The following is a 22832-nucleotide window of genomic DNA, read 5'->3' on the forward strand; positions in this document are numbered from 1 at the left end:
GTTGCACCTGCCTCACTTCTTCACATGTACTTGTCATGTCCATTTAAATTCAGACTTTCAGAAACCACCTCACCACTAAATTCAGCCAAATCCTTTGACATACAGATTTTGGAATCGCTCCAGTAGCAACACTTAACGTATCAGTTGTTAAATCTCCACTGGTACGTCAAGCTGTTTCACTTAAATGGAAGAATTCAGGGTCCCGTCCTTCAGCAGGTCCAATATAAAACCTGTTTTACTACCCAGAGATCAGAGTGTAACATTTACAAGGTGCTGACATTTTCTAAGAAACCCACTACAATCATTTCTGAGCAGCCATTCTGTAAGGTTTTAGTTCTCACTGGACCAGTAAGCAGACACAGAGAGGGACTGGTGTGAAGGATAAGAGTGTTTAATGTTGAGGCAGGCAGGTGACAGGCTGGCGGCTGGCTGAGGGTGTGCATGAGATCCTGTGAGCTGGAGATGAGGCTGGCGAGTTTGCTCTGGTGAGTCACAAGAAGCATACAAATAAACATTTCACTGGTAGTTCAAAGAGGCCGAGCGTGTCTACCACTGAGGTGACTGAACAATCCGGCGATGAGCGGCGAGATAACCGGGGTTCTTGTAGTGCTGCTGATAGGGAGATTGAGACCAGGTGTGGAACTCACACAGGGGAGGAGGAGGAGGAGGAGGAGGCAGGGAGAGGAACACAGACAACAGAGAAAGCACAGGAGTAACGGCCTGAGCCATTCTTCTTCTGCTCTTTTTTTCTCTTCTTTCCCAGTCATATTCTATACATTTTTTTTATTCTCATTATTTCCTGATCAAACATCTTATGTTACCATGAAGGTATAAATTATAGATCTTTTCTCTGCTTTCTTGTCTCATAATTCTAACTTTGTTTATCCATAGTTTATGATTTATCCTCTGCTGTCAGCTGTGGTTGTTGTGTGTGTGCTTTTTCTTGTTTGAGCTTGTGGACGTGTTGTGATGTGAGCATCGATCATTTAAACAAAAAAAACTTTCCCTGCACAATAATTATTTAATACATTGATGACATTAAATAAAAAAGATATTTAAAAGAAAAGAAAACTAAAATAATTCAATAAAATCAGACATATTTTCTAAGTCTTTAGGTAGATCCACATCCACTCTCAAAATGCAGTATTTAATCTTATGAAGGCATCAGCTCTCCTCGCAGTCACAGCACAGCCTTCACATGTCTCTAACACAAAGCATGCACAGTGACATCATCCAACGACAGCCGCGATCACAGGAAGGATTTTTCAGGAGGTGCAAAGTCTGAGGGGGAGGCAGAGGAGGAGGACAAAGAGAAGACAGATCGAGGGAGGAGGACATATGGAGGCTTCAGCAACCAGACAGGAACATGCACAGCACCTGTTTTGTGTGTTTTAGTGGGCCGCTCCTGCAGCAGATGTTCGAGCGTCTGACCTTGTGTCTGGAGGAGTCGAGGCGTCCCTCAGGGCAAAAGCAATTGGGAGAACTACAAGTGAAAGCTGTGCAATTTAGAAGTAGATGGATTATCACACAAGTAAGGGGTTTTAGTGTTGACTTTAGGCCTCATCCTCCTTGAGGTTACATTTATTCTTAGAGGACACATTATGATACATGGTATGGAAGTTTATAGACAATGGTCTCCTGAGGTCAAATAATATTAGCTTCTTAAATGAATATATTTTTTTAACTTGCCTACAATTTTGAATTGACCTTAAGATAATAATCAACTCCTGAATTTCAAATTTGTTTGATATAATTGGTGCGACCCCGGTGAGTCTGCAAGCCGTTTGGGAGATTTAAGTTTGGATCTGATAAAACCTTCACATGCCTACATATTAATCAGAGCTGACAATCAGGAAAAACCCAGAGCAAATATTTCCTCTGATTGTCTGGAGGTGTGAATCAGCCCAAAATGCCTTGGTTTGTTTTACAGACATAACATGTCCTGCTTTCATTCTGATACTGTGAGACTATGATTTGTCCCTTTTGTGTTTTATTTCATCCATGTGGTTGTCATTAGGTCCAGTATAGTATTTTAACTAGATGTCTAATAGGCAGAGGTGGGAACAAGAAAAGGACAAAGTTAATAAAAGGGGGGATAAAAGAAACATTTGGTCTTAAATGTGTTGACAAAGACACAGCATGATGTAAAATTGTATTTTCTAGAGAGAAGAAACATTTATTTGTCTTGCAAACTAGAATGGAACAGGCCCAACAGTCCCTTGATGAAACCACATTTAAATTCACTAGATCCAGATTTTTATTTGCACTCTCATAAATATCAGGCCCCTTAATATGACAGATTTTTTTCCCCATCAAGATCCATGAATTGTTTTTTGAGAAATCAAGGAAAATGTTGAAAAATGCCATGTCTCACAATGATGAAGAAAGTGGGAAAAAAAAGATCCTGGACACTGTATCCTGCTAAAAAAAACAAAACAAATGCCAATGAAAACATGTAAGTGTTGTCTCTGATTTCAAAATGGAAAACTGTATTGTTTCTGCACTTCAACATCAAGACAAATGTCGACTGCTATTTTCAATCATGTTGAAGAACAAACTCAAACAGGATTGGAATTTGTTTAAATGAAACACAACTATTTACACTTATCGGTTTGGAATGTTCCTCCATGTGATTAAAATGAGATTTACACTTGGGAAACAATCGAATCAATTCTTCCACTTTATTTCTCCATTTGTATTTACTTGCAAATTATTCACCAAAATGCAAAGCTGTGTTTTATGTCTGTGTCCACCAGAAATCTACTGTTAAAGTCACACTTCGCCAGAAATCCTTTGAATGTCAACAAACATAAATAGAAATAGAAAAATATCTGAAGATTGTGTTTTCCTCACTGGCAGAGAACAGCGGCTGTGGTAAACTTAAACTCTTGTTTGTTATTCATGGCTTCAGCAAAGCTCTATAAACCACTTCTGAAGCTCGTCCTTCAGCAGCAGCAGCGTGTGGACATGATGCAGATCCAACAAATTCAATGTGAATATGTTATTTCTGTAAAATCATTCATTTTTTGGCAAATCTGTAATAAAGCATCTGTTTTTCAAACTACTGCAGATTATGAAAAGGTCATTATTTCTACTGATCCAAAAAGACATACAATTTTGATTCTCACGGATAACAAGATAATCACAGGTGACTGTGTTTGTGTGTGTGTGTGTGTGTGTGTGTGTGTTTGTGCGTGCACCCTGGAATAATCTTCACATCCTTGTTTTCCTCACCGGCTCAGGAGTCTGAGGCTGAGTATCACCAAATAATAAGAAAAAACTTAATTTAACTTGCAACCTCACTCATCTCATAAATGGAAACCATGTGCTTTATCAAAGACAAATTTCCGCTGCAGGCACTGATTGTTTCAAGGCATCTGATTTTCGGACTATTCCAGAGAAAGGGGGAACAGTGGAATTCTGAAATTAAGGGTTTTTCCAGAGTCATTTGTCTTCTCTGTGGCTCTGATTTTAGTTTAGAGGGTGATGTAATTTATATGGATCGATATAAATATAAAGAATAACAAGCGTGACAAAATAGATCTAAGTTTTCCAAAAAAAACGGTTGCCGGCGGCGACCTGGTAATGGTACATGTGGTTCTGATATTGTGATTAACTTTACTGCAGCTCATACAATCCTATACCAGCACATCATCACAGAGACAGTACTGTATCGTCTCTTGTAACAGAGTAATGAATGTACCCAAACCAAAAGTGCAGAAAGTGTTGCTTTTACATAGATACTAAGATTATTCATATTGACCCTGTAGATGCAGATATAAACTCTTTTTTCAGAATTCTCTAATTTTGTTGTACTGCTTTCTCTCATACAATGACAATAATGGTTTTCTGTTCTATTCTATTCCACCTTTAGCATTTGTTTGGGATTTGCACAGGGGTAAAATGAACAGTATATTTGCTATTGTAGCAATAATGACACAGAGACTTTCCTTTGAAATGATACAAATGCTTTGATCTTTGTCACAGAAAACAATTTTGGGGTTTGGCAAATTGGAAATTAATGAAGTCGCGACAGTGATTGGTTGACACTATCAGCAATTATATTTTTTTTTACCAAAATGTAAATCTATAAAGAAACAGTTGATAGCTAATATTGAAACAGGAAAGAGGCTCTACTATTTTGACAAGGATATTTATATTTTATTTGTCTACATCAGTCAACTGGTTGTCATTCGATTTCATATACAACAAAGATGTACAAATTAAATACCTTAGAATGCACAGTAAGTTTGCGTCGACAGAGCTTTAGAACCCTTTCTAGCAGATTTTTAACCATTTCCAGATTCATTCAGCTTTGGATTTTATCCTCCTTCTACTTCTGCAGCACAGTAACCAGAAAACAGCCACAGTAAAGAGCAGCAGTGCAGCTGCAGCAGTCAGCAACACTAACAGAACATCTAAACTGTAGTACGAGTACCAGGGCATCTTATAAGCATCTGTGCGCAGGTGTGCTGCTCCTTTGTGACGGATCACATACTCCACCCAGAAGATAGCCTTATCCATGGGTGTTATTGGCTGATCTCTGTGCAAGCGAGATAGTCTTTGCATGTTCTGTCTGTAGCTGTCCTGCAGGAGCACTTCCTGAAGACCTTGCTCAAAACTCTGGCTGTTAAGTTTGCCCAGCTCAATGATCTTTGCAGCTCCTCTCACCTGCAAACGGACAAGGTTGTCAAACTGGTCAAAGAACAGGGGTATGCCAAGCATGGGGATCCCGTGGTAAATGGCCTCCTGGACTCCATTGGTTCCTCCATGAGCTACAAAAACTTTGGTCTGAGGATGGCCCAGGAGGTCCCTCTGTGGCATCCAGTCCACAATGAGCGTGTTGTTGCCCAAAGTGGAGGGAGGCTCCCCTTTGTGCCGCCATATCACCTGATCAGTAAACAAAAAGCATCAACATCCATTTACTTCAAATCTGTTCATGAGCAGACAGACATTACATCAACAACATTCTTGGAGCCCATCGGCCATCATCTGATGGCAAACTAGCCTCTGGGGGCAAGGGCCAATCTATTGAGGCTTCAAATGTAGAGAATGGATATCTGGGTCAAATGACTCTATCTTCCATTATCCGTACAATGTTTAAAGTAAATCCAAGTGCTGAAAACTTTTTTATTTAACTTGTAGGGTCATTAGGAGATGTTAAGGTTACACCTAAGAGACTCAACGACTCCTAACGACTCCCAGCAATCAGTTACAACTGAAGAAGCCTCTTGGATGAGAGGTGAAACGTCTTCAAGAAACTCCAGTTGACCTGTTATTTAACACTTGGATATACCATGACCCAGATGACTGAAAATCTTCACAGACACACTGTTTAAAACGCGTAACATTAGTCAAACATTTTTTTTACTTGATCTGCTGTTGATTAACTTCTGCAATAAAAACATATCTCAAGGTCTCTCTGGCACATTTCTAGCTTTTAACATTTCACGTCTTTGTAAGTGGATGATAGAGTATGTTACCTTCTGAGGCATCTTGGCAAAGACGCTGGCGATGTCATCTGCAGCCTCTTTGGGCAAAGCGTTCACCAGGGTTCCCAGAGTCATGATGATCACACCATGCTCGCCAGCACTCTGAACGAACTGCTCAAGGTCCGCTGGCAGAGGCTGAGCTGGTTTGCATTGGAACCCTCCGATGTAGACAACGTTTGGCATCGTGGGCCGAGGGAAATCAAACACAAAATCTGACCTGAACAGCCATATGTCTGCCTCCTGAAGCAGCGACATGATGTCACATTCACCCTCAATATATTTAGTGCAGGCAACATCGTAGATTGGCCCCACCATAAATTTGTGCTGGAACAATATGATGCCGTAGAAAAACAGGTTCTTGACCCTCTGCATGAAATTCATTTTGTCAGTTAAACCTGATCCTGGCACCGGAATATAAGAGAGTGGGGAGGGGGCTATGGCAAATTGTCCGTCTCCGCTGGTGATCCAGCGAACATTAAGCACCAGGGGTAGTTTGAGATACTTTGCTAACAGAACCCCTGGTGCTATGGCTGGGTCAGTGAGAACAAGATCATATTGGGCGTCCTTTAATTGTTTGACTATGTTTTCATCATCTAACACTTGAGTGAGGGCATCAGACCAGATAGAATGAGCTTCAGATATCATGGAAAGGAAATCCTTTGTGATTCTGAAGGAAGTTAGAAATGAGGCCCCTTCTCTCAGCGCCTGAAAAGAATGATTAGAGAATAAGTATTAAGAAAATCTAAAAAATATGAATTGCAATATTTAAATGACCACGTGGGGTTCAGTACATCAACCATGATGACATACCCTCATTTGCTTCTGTAGGTACTCATCAAAGAAGTTCTCCATACCCTGATCCATTTTAATTGTAATGGACGTGTAAAGGGGAGACTCCTCTGGGATGTACCAGCTGTTGCTCCCTCGGATTACAGTGAGGCTGTGTCCTCTGGCATGAAGCTCCTCCAGCAGGAGCTTCATGTTGATCCAGTGGCTGCCATCAACGGGGAACACCAGAAGGTTCCCTCCGTGACAAGAAGGGACAAAGGAAATCAGACCAAAGCTGAATAAAACAAATATTCCACAGACACGAGACAGAGGCATGGTTCCTAAAATACAGGAAACAGAAACATATGCATTTTAATATGAGTTTTCATACATTTATAAAGTGAAAATTCTGAATGCATGAAAATGTTCCTGAAATTCACTCACCCATGCTTGAGAGTGGCAGCTGTAGTGCTGCCTGCCTGCAGACTGAAATTCCCTCTAAAGGATTCCTTACATATTTGAGTTCAAACTCCACAGATGATTGGTCCATAACGGTAAATGAGTTACAATGCATGTGCCATATGAAGCTATGATGCTGCAGTGAATGTTCTGCAAAAAACAACCAGTTTACTTCTTATTTAACATGTTATCGTAGATTTTTCACTGATAATTAGATAATTTTTTCAAACTAGTGTGTGTGGTTGTGTGAACTTTCATGAGTGTTTTTCTCTGTCACAGGTAAACACATGTGACTTCTTTCATAAGGCTATTAGTCCAGGTTAGGTAACTTGAACCTTCTAGAATTTCACACATACCATGGTAAAGGGATAGTTGCTCTTTCACATACACATCACACACCAGGAGATGTCAGACGTAATCTCACCTAATGGTAATTTTCAGTTTGCAGTAGGTGAGGGGTGGCAGCTGGGTAGAGCATGCAGGAGGCAGGAGAGTACTGTCATCAACCTTCCCACTCGCTCTCTCTGAACTCTCCCGACTGCTCTGATCACATATCGGCTCAATCCCTTTGCACTTGTGAGATAACAACATAATGTGTGAAAGCACTTTTATTACAGATGTATTCATGTGTAAGAAGCATTTTATTGTTGTAGTAGTTTGAGGTGGAACAAATTAAAAATATTTTATTAGCCTGCAACGAATGATTATTCTCATAATGGCTTAATCTGATAATCATTCAGCCACTTAAGCAGTCTGTGGCCACCACATGTAGAACCACTGCCTTTTGATGGTTGTCTTGCTTTTGCTGCTCCATTTCACCTGCTGTCACTTTCATTTGCACCAAAGTGAGTGAAATTGATTCGCAATCTCTTGCTTCCTAAATGGACAAATTGATATTCCTGAAGTTTAACTCACTTGCTGTTACACTGTGAGTAATCTTTTTGAGCAGTGTATTTTAAGATGACTTGAACAATGTGTGAGTCCGTTTTCATAATACCTGTTTCTCCTTTCCCCGAGTCCTCTCTGTTTTTTTTGCATTTCCTGGTTTCTGTAGACTCTCTGGATAAATACAACGGAGGTCTACATTTCTATACTTACAAAATAACATTGGGCACTCTCTGCTGGGTCCTAGTGTCTGCCCATTTACAGTCTCTGGTGATTGGAAACTTCATACAGTGATAGAGTGGAAATAACCCCTGGCACACAGTGACCCCAACTTGTGATAGGAAGGTTGTTTCAAGTAAGGATTGTTGAATATGAGCATCACAGTAACAGGTTGTAAAGGCTTTTCCAAGAAACAGAGGAGAGATCAGGCAAAGTGGGTCAAAAGCGTGAATACCACAGTGAATAAGAGGATCTGGTAGAGGAGCAGTGGTCGAGACAATTCTTGTGTACTGTTGTCTCTGTTTTACCCACTTTTCGGTCTCATACTCTGACCAGAAAATACCAGCCGTGATTGTCTTGCTTTCAGCACAGCAAGCATATGAAGTATTTCTTGGTTTTTTTATATGAATTTGCGTTGTTTTTCAGAAATAGTACCTTTAACTCGGTTGTACTGCTTTCTCTCATACAATCACAACCTCAGTTTTCTGTTCTATTCCATTCAACCTTTAGCATTTGTTTGGGATTTGCACAGGGGTAACATGAACAGTACATTAGCTTCTGCAGCAATAATGACAGAGACTTTCATGTGAAATTATACAAATGTATTGATCTTTACTCTAATCAAAATTAAATGTTCGACAATTCATATAACAAGTTAAGTTTTTTACATCTGAATTGGTTTTAGTTCAAAAATCCCCAACATACAACAATCAGCAATTATATATTTGTTAACCAAGTATTAATCCAAGAAGAAACAGTTTATAGCTTATATTAAAACAGGAAAGAGGCTCTATTATTTTGACAAGGCTATTATATTTTATTTGTCTACATCAGTTAACTGGTTGTCATTTGACTTCATATACAACAAAGATGTACAAATGAGATACCTTAGAATGCACAGTAAGTTTGCATCTACAGAGCTTTAGAACCCTTTCTAGCAGATTTCTAACCATTTCCAGATTCATTCAGCTTTGGATTTTATCCTCCTTCTACTTCTGCAGCACAGTAACCAGAAAACAGCCACAGTAAAGAGCAGCAGTGCAGCTGCAGCAGTCAGCAACACTAACAGAACATCTAAACTGTAGTACGAGTACCAGGGCATCTTATAAGCATCTGTGCGCAGGTGTGCTGCTCCTTTGTGACGGATCACATACTCCACCCAGAAGATAGCCTTATCCATGGGTGTTATTGGCTGATCTCTGTGCAAGCGAGATAGTCTTTGCATGTTCTGTCTGTAGCTGTCCTGCAGGAGCACTTCCTGAAGACCTTGCTCAAAACTCTGGCTGTTAAGTTCATCAAGTTCAATGATCTTTGCAGCTCCTCTCACCCGCAAACGGACAAGGTTGTCAAACTGGTCAAGGAACAGGGGTAAGCCGAGCACGGGGACCCCGTAGTAAATGGCCTCCTGGACTCCATTGGTTCCTCCATGAGCTACAAAAACTTTGGTCTGAGGATGGCCCAGGAGGTCCCTCTGCGGCATCCAGTCCACAATGAGTGTGTTGTTGCCCAAAGTGGAGGGAGGCTCCCCTTTGTGCCGCCATATCACCTGATCAGCAAACAAAAAGCATCAACATCCATTTATTGCACATCTATTCATGAGCAGACAGACATTACATCAACAACAATCTGGGAGCCCATCGGCCATCATCTGATGGCAAACTAGCATCTGGTGGCAAAGGCCAATCTATTGGAGCCTTTATTAGTCAAAATAGAAACAGAAGCTAGAAGTCCGTGGTCTACAGATTCTGCATATTCACATGCAGCATCTGTTTCCAGAGATTACAGCAACACAATGGTGTTGCCACCGCTGCAGCCTGAGATACACAGGATACTCAAAGATGGCAAATTAAATAGAAAAATTATTTATTTGGTAACATCAATACATTTTGTCATATATCACTCCCTCTGTTTTCCATACCCCTTATTATGATTCATTAGATGCCAAACAGGCTACAAAGGCTATATGTTTGTTTGTTTGTTTTTTACTTGATCTGCTGTCGATTAATTGCTGCATTAAAATATGACAGAGTACGTTACCTTCTGAGGCATCTTGGCAAAGACGCTGGCAATGTCATCTGCAGCCTCTTTGGGCAAAGCTTCCACCATGGTTCCCAGACTCATGATGATCACACCATGCTCGCCAGCACTTTGAACGAACTGCTCAAGGTCCGCTGGCAGAGGCTGAGCTGGTTTGCATTGGAACCCTCCGATGTAGACAACGTTTGGCATCGTGGGCCGAGGGAAATCGAACACAAAGTCTGACCTGAACAGCCATATGTCTGCCTCCTGAAGCAGCGACATGATGTCACATTCACCCTCAATATATTTAGTGCAGGCAACATCGTAGATTGGCCCCACCATGAATTTGTGCTGGAACAATATGATGCTGTAGAATAACAGGTTCTTGACCCTCTGCATGAAATTCATTTTGTCAGTTAAACCCGATCCTGGCACCGGAATATAAGAGAGTGGGGAGGGGGCTATGGCAAATTGTCCGTCTCCACTGCTGATCCAGCGAACATTAAGCACCAGGGGTAGTTTGAGATACTTTGCTAACAGAACCCCTGGTGCTACGGCTGGGTCAGTGAGAACAAGATCATATTGGGCGTCCTTTAATCGTTTGACTAGGTTTTCATCATCTAACATTTGAATGAGGGCATCAGCGCACATAGAATGAGCTTTAAATATCATTGAAAGAAAATCCTTTGTGATTTTGAAGGAAGTTAGAAATGAGGCCCCTTCTCTCAGCGCCTGGAAAAAATCATTAGAAAATAAGTATTAAGAAAATCTAACAAGTATAAATTGCAATATTTAAATGACCATGTGGGGCTCAGTACATCAACCATGATGACATACCCTCATTTGTTCCTGCAGGTACACTTCAAAGAAGTTCTCCATACCCTCATCCATTTTAATTGTAATGGACGTGTAAAGGGGAGACTCCTCTGGGATGTGCCAGCTGGTGCTCCCCCGGATTACAGTGAGGCTGTGTCCTCTGGCATGTAGCTCCTCCAGCAGGAGCTTCATGTTGATCCAGGAACTGCCGTCAATGGGGAACACCAGAAGGTTCCCTCCGTGACAAGAAGGGATGAAGGAAATCAGGCCAATGCTGAGGAGAACAAATATCCCACAGACACGAGACAGGGGCATGGTGCCTAACATACAGGAAACAGAAACAATTGCGTTTTAATATGAGTTTTAATACTACAGCATGAACTTGTTCCTGAAATTCACATACCCATGGTTGAGAGTGGCAGCTGTAGTTCTGCCTGCCTGCAAACTGACATTCCTTCTACAGGATTCCTTACATATTTGAGTTCAAACTCTTTTGACCTCTTTCACGAGGTTATTAGTCCATTTTGGGTCACTTGAACCAGCAAAATTCCACACATACCAAGTTAAACCTGAAGAGAGACAGGTTTCCTGAATAAATCCTGCTTCTTGTTATGTGCTGCAGTGATTTTCTCCCAGTTTTTTTTCCTGCTGATTTCTCTACTCCAGGTTCCTGTTGCCATATCTGTCAAATATAGCTACAATGAAAGTTCCAGATATGAAATCTGTAGATTGTAGGAAAGTCCTCTAACATCACTATGAGGATTAGTGGTGGTGGGGAAAACTTCAAATTCTTACCACCATTTCACTAAAATTACTCAATTACCATTTAAGTCCCTACACTAAAAGTGTTTGAACATTACAGGAAGATTTACTTAACGGATCAAATGTAAAAGTTAATTTAAGAAAAAAAACCTGTTGAACTCTGGAAAATGTTTTGAGATTCAGGTCCAGTCTGGAGGTCTAGAGTTGCTCTTTCACATATGCATCACACACCAGGAGATGCCAGACGTATTCTCACTTCCTGGTAATACTCAGTTTGCAGTAGGTGAGGGGTGGCAGCTGGGTAGAGCGTGCAGGAGGCAGGAGAGTAACATCATCAACCTTCCCCCTTGTTCTCTCTGAACTCTCCTGACTGCTCTGATCACATATCAGCTCAATCCCTTTGCACTAGTGAGATAACAGCGTTGCAAGATCACAGTTTGTGTGTGAAGCCTGCAACAAACAATAAGTCTTTAAATGGCTTAATGTGATCATCATTCAGCCAATTGTTCAGTTTGTAAGACCAACATGATTCTGTTTACCAACAGCTAGTCAATTTTATACAGTTGGGCAGTTGCATATTTTACGATGCAGTTTATTTTAAACTCTCTTTCCGTGTTTTGCGTGTAGATTTTTCATGAGCAATATTTGAATGGAAAGTAAATAAAGCAAAGTAATATACAAAAGTAAATACTAAAATTGAGTTGGATCAAACTAAAATATTAAACTTATGTATGCGTACCTTATATATTTTTTACTGAGGGCCAAACCTTAAAGCTCTTTTAGGCCTGGTTTTGAGAAGTGCTGTAAAACAATCAGACAGATAGACTCTCAGGTAAGATTTTGTCTCTGAGTTATGAAGAGCCCTCTCATAATTGTAGTAAAGACATTAGTCTTGTTGTTGTGTTGAACTGTGTAGTTATGAGTATGAGTACCAGTACAGAGGATAGAACCAGAGACAGCAACGATCATGAGGACCCTTTTATATATATATATATATATATATATACAGTACGTTCGGTGTCCCCTCCAGGAAATGCTCTTGAGAAATGTCTCCCCCCCAACACTAGAATGAAAGGTGCAGCCTAAATATTAGTTTCATAGCGGGAGAGGAACAACCAAGAAAAAATAGTTATGTAATCCATACGGCTGTGACATTTATGGTGTAAAGTCCTGGGTGGACTTACTCATATTTCTAATTATGAAGGATAAAAAATACTCCACCTCATATAATGATGTCTGCTCTGGGCCTCAGACTCTAAAACTACACTGGGCTGTGATTGCTATTAAACTGCTTCTGAAGAGCAGTGATCTGTCTGAATGATCCAGTGTAGAAAGAGTCTGTAGCCCCTGCTGTTGTAATTCTGATATTTTCATTCATGTAGACGATGATGTCTGTAAAACATTATAAGATAAAAGTGAATGAATGTTAATAGAATAAAATCATAATGATTATATTCACTGGTTGATGCAGAATGGAAATCATGACGTGGAATGACATTACTGACATGACATGACTTGTGAAAAGGAGTTTGTCACTTACCGGACTGTCCTTACTGGCCTCCGCCTGGGAAATCTTTTGGAAGAGTTTATGTATGTATCTTATTGGGGTAATGCTATTAAGCCAATAAATAAGCTGCAGGTCCTCAGAAGCAGAACTTTCTCTTGTGTCCAACCAGGAAAAATGAGGAAACTCTTTTATACCAGTGTTATAACTAGCAGCACAGATTTTGTTTAGTGAACATTGAGCATCTCTATACTGTCTCTGATATATTTGAAGATGACCTGCATAATGTGTGAGTCAGTGTTCATAATACCCTGTTTCTCCTTCCCCTGAGTCCTCTCTGGCTTCTTTGCATTTCCTGGTTTCCTCAGAATCTCAGGATAAAAACAATCTGCATTCCTTCACCTACAAAAGAACATTGAGCATGCTCTGCTGGGTCCTAATGTCTGCCAATTTAAAGCTTCATGTGGAGATAGAGGGGAAATAACTTCTGGCATACAGTGACCCCAACTTGTGATAGGAAGGTTCTTTCAATTGTTGAATATTAGCATAACAGTTACAGGTTGAAATGAGAAATCAGGCAAAGTGGGTCAAAGAATGGAGGTCTACATTTCTATATCTACAAAATAACATTGGGCACTCTCTGCTGGGTCCTAGTGTCTGCCCATTTGCAGTCTCTGGTGATTGGAAACGTCATATAGTGATAGAGTGGAAATAACCCCTGGCACACAGTGACCCCAACTTGTGATAGGAAGGTTGTTTCAAGTAAGGATTGCTGTAAAGGCTTTCCCAAGAAACAGAGGAGAGATCAGGCAAAGTGGGTCAAAAGCGTGAATACCACAGTGAATAAGAGGATCTGGTAGAGGAGCAGTGGTCGAGCCAGTTCTTGAGAAATGTTGATAGACAACAGAAACACACCGATAGAGAATTTAAAGAGGTCAAAAAACAGCATTAACAGGAGACGTCCATACGACAGATTAGTCTACTCACATCTAAAACACACACAGGTCTGATTCTGATACCTGAATGGGGTTTAGTCACTGATACTAACACCAGAGCTCCTTTGGAAAACTTGGACAAAAGTTATGAGAAAATGGGGACTATTGATTAGTCTGTCCAATAAACAAGAGTCATGATATAAAAAAAGTATTTCAATTTGACCGCAGCATACTAAGAATAAAAGTTTTCCCCATGCATCTTTAAAAAAATATGCTTGTAAGTCAGCTGCAGGAGGATGAAATCCCCAGGACAGTTTTTTTCCATTACAAAATCCATCATCTAGTGGTTTATTGAAGGAGGAAACACTGTCAGGCTACAGCATTTTGGATTTGGGCTTAAAATTGCCTTTTAACATATTTATTTATGTGGGTCAGTATTGGCACCTCATATATCGGATAGGTTCCAACGCTATTCACAAAAGAGAAAAGAGGATTTTTCTAAACATAATGAACTTCAACATCCACAGTTCCTTAGTGAATCACAGGATACCACACACACACACACACACACACACACACACACACACACAAAAACAAACACAACAAACCCACCCGGTCTGAATTACTCATCCCCAACTCTTCCATTCTAATTACATCAGGTTTTTTCAAGTTTCAATGGAAAATCCATCTCACCACAGCGAACTAAAAATAAAGGATTTCCCCGTGTATCATGTAAAAACAAGCAGAAGGATGAAACCCCCCGCACCATTTCTTCCATGACAAATCTCATCATCTGGTCATTCATTGAAAAGGAAACAGTGTCTCAGGCAGAAGTCAAAGATCTTCCACACAGCAGAAGCTCAAGTAAGAAATCATTATAATTTCCACACCCATGATTAGATTTATCACTTTACTGGAGCTGATTGAGGGACGACTCTGCACAGGATGTTGGGTGATATGAGGCAACTTGACGGATGCCAATTATGCTTAAAAAGTATAAATGAAAAGCTCAGAACCACTTTGTGTGCACTGGTGTTTTACTTGCCCCCCCCACGGCGTTGAGTGGACATCACAGGAAACTCCTCCTCATCAGCTTTTATAGTTTGAGTTCCTTATTTTCACAGGTGATTCCTGCTTTTCTGTCGACCAGCGATAAGACGGAAGGCAACACACCTTGTGCACCAGATTGTAATCAGTTCCACCGTAGGTTTAACAGATTCTCATCATCATATGTCAAATGTTTCAGGTAGAATTACGACTACAAAGCGATTAACAGTGAAAGGTAAACAATCAAAAAAACATTCAAGCAGAAACCTACACAGCCGAGCCTGCAGGAGTCATACATCTTATGGAACCGCCTGAGTCTGCATATATATGCAATCTGCCATTACAATATCAAATGAGTTATTTTTGTTGCAGTCTGCACAAGCCATTTACATTTGTCAGCAGGGGTCTGGACAGGATAATGGCCGTGTGGAAACTCTGTCTGTCTCATGCAGCGGTGAAGGGTCTCTGCAGCCGTGCACATGATGAATGGGAAAGTTCAACACCACACAGAGCTCGGATTATAGGAGCAGATTTTGCAGGAGCAGAAGTTGATTGTGTTATGTCGTATGATATTTTTTAAATCAAGGATTACGTTCATGTGTAACATCAATCTGTTCGGGAACTGCAGAGCAAAATTCATCCTTTGGGCTGAATCGCCAAAATGATCCATCTTCAAAAGACGGTAAAGAATGGAAAGCAACTTCCGCAGAAACCTGAGAATCCGAGAGAAGCAAAGGTTCAGTGAAGTTTCACAGAGAGTAAGAAAACTCTTTGGCGACAGCAGGGGGGAAAAGTGTTTTTTATGAAACAATTAACCCTGTCTCAGCTCCTGGTTAAAGTCAGAGGGAAGATGTGGATTGAGTTAAGGTTAAGGACAAGGTTTTAGTAAGGCTGAAAGAATGGAAATGTTTTCATAAGGATAGGTGAGCAAACCTGTGTGCGTGTGTGTGTTTGTGTGTGTGTGTGTGTGTGTGTGTGTGTGTGTGTGTGTGTGTGTGTGTGTTCGTTCCCTGGGGTGGAGTTGCAGCTGACAGATAAAGACGATAAAATCAAACACATATTCAAGGTACACCCTGATGAAGTTTCCGTCTCTCGTGTGCCAACCTGCTCCAGGAAAAAACCTCCTGCACATGTACCCTCAGTGTTTTGAGTGACAGACAACTTTTCTTTCTTTTGAGGAAACTGTCTTTGTCCTTCAAAATCAAAAGCACAGAGTGACTTTGGTTTTGTTACAGATACAAGGACGCCCTATAGTTTCTTATTCACGTGTGCCGGTACAAATAAAGACAAGCAAGCTGACCTTTCATTTCTCTACAGTCTGAATTAAAGGACAGTTCTCCGAGATGATGTGAAGCTGATTACAGACTCCACCCAAGCCTTTGATTTGTCTTCTCTTTGTTTTAGTTGCTGTTTTAATTACACCTCACAGGACAACTTCAGTTACTGGAGAACCTGTTTTATGATGGAATCACATTGGATCATTCCTCATCAGCACAAAGATACGATGACATCATGCAGTTCATACATGAACAGACAACTTATAAGCCGTCATGAAGTATAACTGTATGTATAAAACCCAGATAACATGAAATATAAATGTAAGAATGGACACAGTTATTTTCCAAATATCAATATTTTCTTAAACTATTATTTATGTCATTTTCCAGGTTGCCTGAATTATTAGAAAACATAACATACATTTTTCATATTTCAATAAAGTTATTAAATATATATTTTTTTAAAGCTGTCAAAGGATGAATGGATAAATGTTATTGTTGCATTTTCATAGTTGCATAGATTTGGTTTAAAATGACTATAGTGCAGTACTCTGCCTGTTTGGTGATGCTGGTTGCCGTTGTCTTTTTGAAAGTGAGCTGCAGTAGTTGAGCTGTGGCGAGTTCAGACCTGCTGCTGAACCCTGACGCTGCTCCACACAGAAGCTCGACTCAGGACGCAGAACCCCGAATTACAGAATTCATGGCTGTTGCAGTTATTGTGAAGGCCCCTGTGATCAACAACTAAACTGAAAAATAGTTAGTCATTCAAATTCATATCTGTATAATCACAAAATCCTAATGTAGCTCCGATCAAAACATATTCAATGAAACTAAATTACTCCCGAGCAACTTTGAAGTCTCTGCAAAGCACTGACAGGATTAGAAATCTAAAAAATCTGCAGGACCATTTGGAAAATGAAAGTGATTCTATGCAAACACATGCAAAAAACATTATTGTGCCTCTTTAACCTGCTCTGATGTCAGGCAGGTTTTCCATTACAAGATGAACTTTTATAAACCTAAATAATTGTCTTCCTTTCTCATGTTTCCAACATGACTTGCCAGAGAATCCTCACATTCTAATTTTTGTGTCATTATTTATTATCTCAGGCAGATAAACCTGATTAGAAAAATATGAAACCATTAAAGAGAAGACACTATATTGCAGGAAGTAGCCTGACATCTCCAGTCTCACCATTACTGTAATAAACAGATGTTTATTAAAACAGATGTTTATTAAAACAGATGTCGGCTCATAATTTCCCGACGCAAATTGCTACCAGGAGCTCAGATTTCTGCTCTTCAGCGGAACAGTAACTGAAGACCAGTAAAAACAAACCTGCCTCACCCAGTCAACAAGTTATGGTGCAATCCATCATAGAGTCAACCATGACAAATATAAACGAGTGTCAACAGTGTGGCCTTTTGAACTGTTTCCACAAGGACCCCTCGCAGTAATGGAGCGTGTTGCATCATTTACAGTCTTGTGTAAAGTGTGAAGGTTACAAAGCAGGAGCTGTGTCGCTTTCACTTTCACTGACTGACCGCATATTCGATCAATGAGTCTGAGATGTGTTTTTAACCTGAAGAGAAAAGCAACGAAACAAAAACACCAGATAATAATCATCCTCTGCGTTCAAAGCACAGACCCTGGCAGTTTGTATCCTCTGCTTTACTTTCTGCTCCATCAAGTCCATTCAATCATCTGGGAGAGATCAAACCTCCTCAAGGTTTATGATTTCATCGGCCCGGGTCCCTCACCGACCTCCGCACGTGTGCATACGAATGCAAAGTCGCTCGCACGTGTCAAAGCAGTCGTTATTTTTCCACGCATAACCTACAATTTGTCTTCCACTCCAGACATGGAGAACGTCAGTGTAGCACTGACAGCTCTCTGGAGAGGCCAAGCAAATGCACGTCTATATGGTACACGCACACACACAGGCATGCATGCACATATACACAAGTTGGTTTGAGAATCAGGCCGATTGATCGACGATATCTGATGCATTGCCAGGAATGATTGGGTTATTTGTTTTTGTTAAAACACAGGTTGGACAGAAACTCTGGTCGTAGGTTCAGGTCACGTGCACGGAGGAATGTCTAACCTCTGTGTGAGTTTTGTTATGTTGTTCATTTGAAGCCTATGTTATAAGAGAGTAATTCAGGTTTAAACTTATTGCTATTACCGGCCAACGTCTGTGAAACAACGTCCACAGGGAAGAAGCAAAATAAGGATCTTACAAGAGGGATTACGTCTGCCACAGAAGAGGAAGAACTGGCTGAGAAGAGTGAAGAACCAGCAGCTTTGTTCAGCCTGCTGCCAGTGGGACCACAGATAACAGCTGAAAATAGATGGACCTCGTGTTGCACATTGACTTCATTTAATCCCTGAGTATTGCAGCATGCGAGTGGTTTTAGTGGTGGAATCACAAAAAACTTCTTCTTCTTCTTTTGTAAGAACAGATCTGTAAATTGAAATTTGGTGAGAAATCTTAGAGGATGAAATGTAATGAAGATCTGAAGACTGACAAATCAAAGGAGAATGGACCAGTGAATTTGCTTTGAAGTGAGTCTTGAGGAGTCAAAAGTTCGCAAAACACTAAGAAAATCTAGAGTTAATCAGACAAGCAGCTCCCACTGAGCCCATTCAAAAGAAAGAGCTCAGAGTAGGTTTTTTGTTCTATCATCTTCACGGACAAAGCTGAACTCTGAGGCTACACGTTGCTGGCTAACAGAGAGCACGGGCGGGGAGAGGAAAGGGCACGCCTGCTGTGCGTCATCCCACACGGGAATAACTTTCACTCTTTCTGGTAAAATTCCACTTTGTTGAAGCACTTTAATCACTTAACTGTGTCCTTTACTAAAATGTTGGAGGCCAATATTTGAAACTCTGCAGCGCTCCAGCTGTCAAAGCTGATCAGAGCATAAGCTTTACATTATGCAACGTACTCAACAGTGAGCTGTGTGCATTGTTGTGCAATCAGCTTTTGGATGTAGAGGATTCTTGTCCTCCAATAACACTACGTCTTTTTAATGTATTACATAAGCTCAATATGTGTGTTTGTGTGTATGTGTGTGCGTGTGCGTGTGCGTGTGTGTTTATGACCCGGCAGTTCAGTCTGTACAGAGTGCTACCTGGAATATGTGAGAGGGCTTGGACTCTTATAAAAGGATACCAGATATCCACTTCCTGTGCTTACAGCCTGCAGAAAGACTTTGTATTTTATTTATTGTGAAAGAACTATAATATACGTACACTATATACAAACACAAATTTAAAGCTCTGTAAACAGCTGTTTAGGACTCAAACCAAACCATGCGAGAAATGTACAGAATCATGGGAATTTGTCAAAGAAGTCTGTTAAAGGTTTATACGCTCTGAATGTGTTTACGAGTGTTTTGTATGAACCAAGCCTGTGTTCTGCATGAGGTCATGTAAAACAGCAACTTCAAACATGTCTGTGACTTCCTGAGGCTGAAGGAAAAACAAGTACACACACACACACACACACACACACACACAAAACAAACACCACTGGGCAGCAGAGACCAACAGTACATGTATGTGACTTTGTGGATTATTATGAATACAAAAAAAAAAATCATTTATTGGCTGATTGTGTTACTACAAAGTAAAATTTAACATTTATTTTAAGTTGCCTCAACTACACTTAATGATTTTAAATTGATTTAAATTATATAAATATGTATGATATGTACTATATATGGTCTAATCTGTATCATCTTTGTTTGGTGGTTAGGCTGCAGGAAGCTAAATGACAGTAAATCCAGTGATAGAAGTTTTTAAAAAATGATAGTAAAACAAGATATAGGATTCATTGTTGTAATGTAAAATAAAATACAATATACCCAATATATCCATTTCACAGAAAGGTGCCATTGCATGAAATCATATGAAGGAACTAGCAGTGAACCACATGTTGTATCTGTTCCAGAAAGTCATATCCTGTGTGGATGAGGTAAAAGTATCAAGTTTTCAAACAGGCCAGTGTCATTTAAATCTGTGCATGTTTGCATCCTCACCCTGATTGTACTTGAAGTTCCCTGGCACTTCGTGATTGTAAAAGAATTACTGTGATTTGATTTAATTTTAGAGAAACTTAGAACCCTACCATAAATTGCTGTCCATTTAAATTCCTGAGTAGTTTAACACAAAGCCAGTCTGACAAATATAAACTCCACTATCTGTCCTCTGCACTCGCCCACCATAAAATCCCACTCGGGATCAGTTTAGGCTGTAATCGCATCCCCAGGCTCCAGACTCAGACCCACCCCCAGTGTCTTCCGTTATGTTGAATGCCTTTTTAACTTTCCAGCCAAATATGAGCCTCCCTCTGCAAAGGAGTCTCAACTCCTTCCTCAGAGCCTAACAACGCCCCAGAAGACCCAATACTTCAAATGCAACGAGGAGGGGGAAAATATATCTGGTTGTGTGCTGTCAAATTGTTTTCCAGAAACGTCATCTCCCTACTACACACAAATATACACACACTTACAAACCAGAAATAAAAAATCTTCTTTTATAGAATTACCTCAGCCAAGGAGGTTATGTCTTCATGTCTGTTGGTTAGTTTGTTTTTGTGTAATCTTGTTTGTAAGCGAGATTCCACAAAAACAAACTTGATGGGAGGATGTGGAATGGGTCGGGGAAGAAACCTTTACACTTTGATGGAGATCCAGGATTTGATTCACTTTCATTCACATTTAGACAACCAATATCTATGAGTGTGTGAAATTTGGTGCAGCTCGATTGAATGTAAGTGGACTGTTGGGTCTTGTGAGAAGGAATGAGCTTAGATATCAAACCTGGAAATTCTAACTAAGGGTTGTAAATACAGAAAATCAGGGCAGCTCATCTTAAATGACATTATTGTGTAAAGTATTTCCTATATTTCTGTTGTGCATGCATGCTCACCAATTTTGTAATGTTGCACTATGAGAAACTGGGCACAGACAGAGTGTGTGTTGACTCTGTGTCTCCGGGGGGGGGGGTGCTTTCTTACAGGCAATGATTGACACTCTGGACTGAGGAAGCGCCACCTTATCTTATCTGCAGCCGCTCTCGTTTAACTTGAAACAACTTGCAGCAACATCACTAATAAGGGAGCAGAAATGTTTCCTACCCTGGCAGCGTTACTTTTGTTGTCAATAAACGTCCTTTTGTGTAAAACAAACCACCAGTCGCTAAGTGGAAATTTCTCACCTTAAACACACAAAGTCAAAGCTCTGACAGCAGCTGTGAAGTTGTGTTAACCTCTAGGCTGTTTCATTTCAGCAACTAGTCACTATTTATCATTTGACTGTAAAAACACTGATGCATTCTTTTATTCCGAATGTGAGCCAGACAGTAGACAGGCCCATTGTTCTGTTGCTCTGGCCTCCATCTGTGCATCGACTTCCTGAGGTTTACAGTCCGTCAGTCCGTCTGACTATGCAGCCAAAAGTATGAAATCCTGCTGTTACTGGGATAATATTCCGTCAGCGGACGGGGTGATCTGACATCGACACACTAACAGTGATGTTATAGCACAGATACAAACACACACACAATGATGTACAACCCGCTCCTTGTTCTGTCATTTGTGATGTATGCTCTCTCTCACTTTTTCCAGCGTCCAATGACAGTTTTGCTGAGAGGTTTAAAGGTAAGGAATTCTCTATTAATCCCCCTCATCAGAGCTGGGCTGCACGATAAAAGTGACAGACTGACAGCTCCTGAAGGTTCTTCCAGAGGGCTGGTTTGAAGTGCATGACACACGCTGAACATCTAAACCTGGCAGAAACATGCAGAAGTTGGAATTACACTTGTACTTAGCGTCATCCAAAAGCAACAGGGCCACGTCTCCCAGTGTTATGTCCCACCTTCTTTATCTCGCTCTCTGTAATTTACAGGAAATCTGGTTAAAAACCTCTCAGTTTCCATAATCGTCTCAGGGAAACTACTGATTGCACATAAGTGGATGTTATAAGGAGTCAAATTTGCCAGATATACACAATGAAAAGTGTCTTTAATGATATAACATTTAACCACAACACAGTTTATTTACTCTTACTCCAATATCAGAGCTGATCGGCTGTCGTCTCATGATGAATTAACCTCTGGGGGAACTGGCAGTATTTTGTGGTGTACACAGAGGATATCCAGGCCAAGATCTGATTTGTTTCTTTTATCACACGAGTTTGAACGTTTCTTTACACAAAATATAATTATTTGTTGGTGTTTACCTGCGAGCAACCAAAGAATCCTTAACTGTGATTGGTCAAGCCTGTAGGCTCCCGTCCCAAAGGTTTTGTCCCTCACCGACAGTTTGTACGTATTCACTTGCACAATCTGTTTATAGAAATTAGTCTTATACCCTAAATAAAGTTTGCATTTTTCCTATTCCATATTTACCGGTGTTCTTTTCTTTACCCCTTCACATACAACAGCACAGGTCAATGCTCTTCAACCAACCACCTTCTCCTTTTTCATCACTGCACCTTGTAACTGTTTAACTCTGGTGAGGTGCCAACAGGTGACCGGCTAAACCTCTGCGCTCCACCGCCACCGCTGCAGCGATGACAGACATATTCGTATATCCATGACTCGTTTGTTTGTTGAAGCACTGGGGGAATGTACGAGCCC

The 22832-nt window shown here is 40.5% G+C and overlaps 2 protein-coding genes across 10 annotated transcripts; both read right to left on the reverse strand.

Moving 5' to 3' along the window:
- Nucleotides 1–4243: 4243 nt before the first annotated feature.
- On the reverse strand, nucleotides 4244–8285 carry LOC109635708 (UDP-glucuronosyltransferase 2C1-like). 2 transcript variants are annotated; one of them, XM_069509969.1, is made up of 6 exons: nucleotides 7717–8285; nucleotides 7144–7292; nucleotides 6705–6869; nucleotides 6303–6601; nucleotides 5484–6197; nucleotides 4244–4890 (listed from the first exon to the last, which is right to left on the reverse strand). In XM_069509969.1, the coding sequence occupies exons 3-6, from the start codon at nucleotides 6832–6834 to the stop codon at nucleotides 4306–4308; spliced, it is 1728 nt and encodes a 575-aa protein (XP_069366070.1). In that variant the 5' UTR covers nucleotides 6835–6869; nucleotides 7144–7292; nucleotides 7717–8285; the 3' UTR covers nucleotides 4244–4305. The 2 variants fall into 2 exon arrangements, with proteins under 2 accessions (XP_069366070.1, XP_069366069.1); XM_069509968.1 differs by lacking the exon at nucleotides 7144–7292.
- A 125-nt stretch (nucleotides 8286–8410) lies between these two features.
- On the reverse strand, nucleotides 8411–13497 carry LOC109635641 (UDP-glucuronosyltransferase 2C1-like). Of its 8 annotated transcripts, XM_069509970.1 has the most exons (7): nucleotides 12961–13497; nucleotides 12642–12812; nucleotides 12160–12483; nucleotides 11677–11870; nucleotides 10680–10978; nucleotides 9861–10574; nucleotides 8411–9369 (listed from the first exon to the last, which is right to left on the reverse strand). In XM_069509970.1, exons 5-7 carry the CDS (start codon nucleotides 10971–10973, stop codon nucleotides 8785–8787), a joined length of 1593 nt encoding a protein of 530 aa, XP_069366071.1. In that variant the 5' UTR covers nucleotides 10974–10978; nucleotides 11677–11870; nucleotides 12160–12483; nucleotides 12642–12812; nucleotides 12961–13497; the 3' UTR covers nucleotides 8411–8784. The 8 variants fall into 8 exon arrangements, with proteins under 8 accessions (XP_069366071.1, XP_019952521.2, XP_069366074.1 ...); XM_020096962.2 differs by lacking the exon at nucleotides 12160–12483; XM_069509973.1 differs by lacking the exons at nucleotides 12160–12483; nucleotides 12642–12812 and having other exon boundaries at nucleotides 13235–13497.
- Nucleotides 13498–22832: the final 9335 nt, after the last annotated feature.

Source organism: Paralichthys olivaceus, chromosome 15 (assembly GCF_024713975.1).
Source record: "Paralichthys olivaceus isolate ysfri-2021 chromosome 15, ASM2471397v2, whole genome shotgun sequence".
NCBI classification, from domain to species: Eukaryota; Metazoa; Chordata; class Actinopteri; order Pleuronectiformes; family Paralichthyidae; genus Paralichthys; species Paralichthys olivaceus.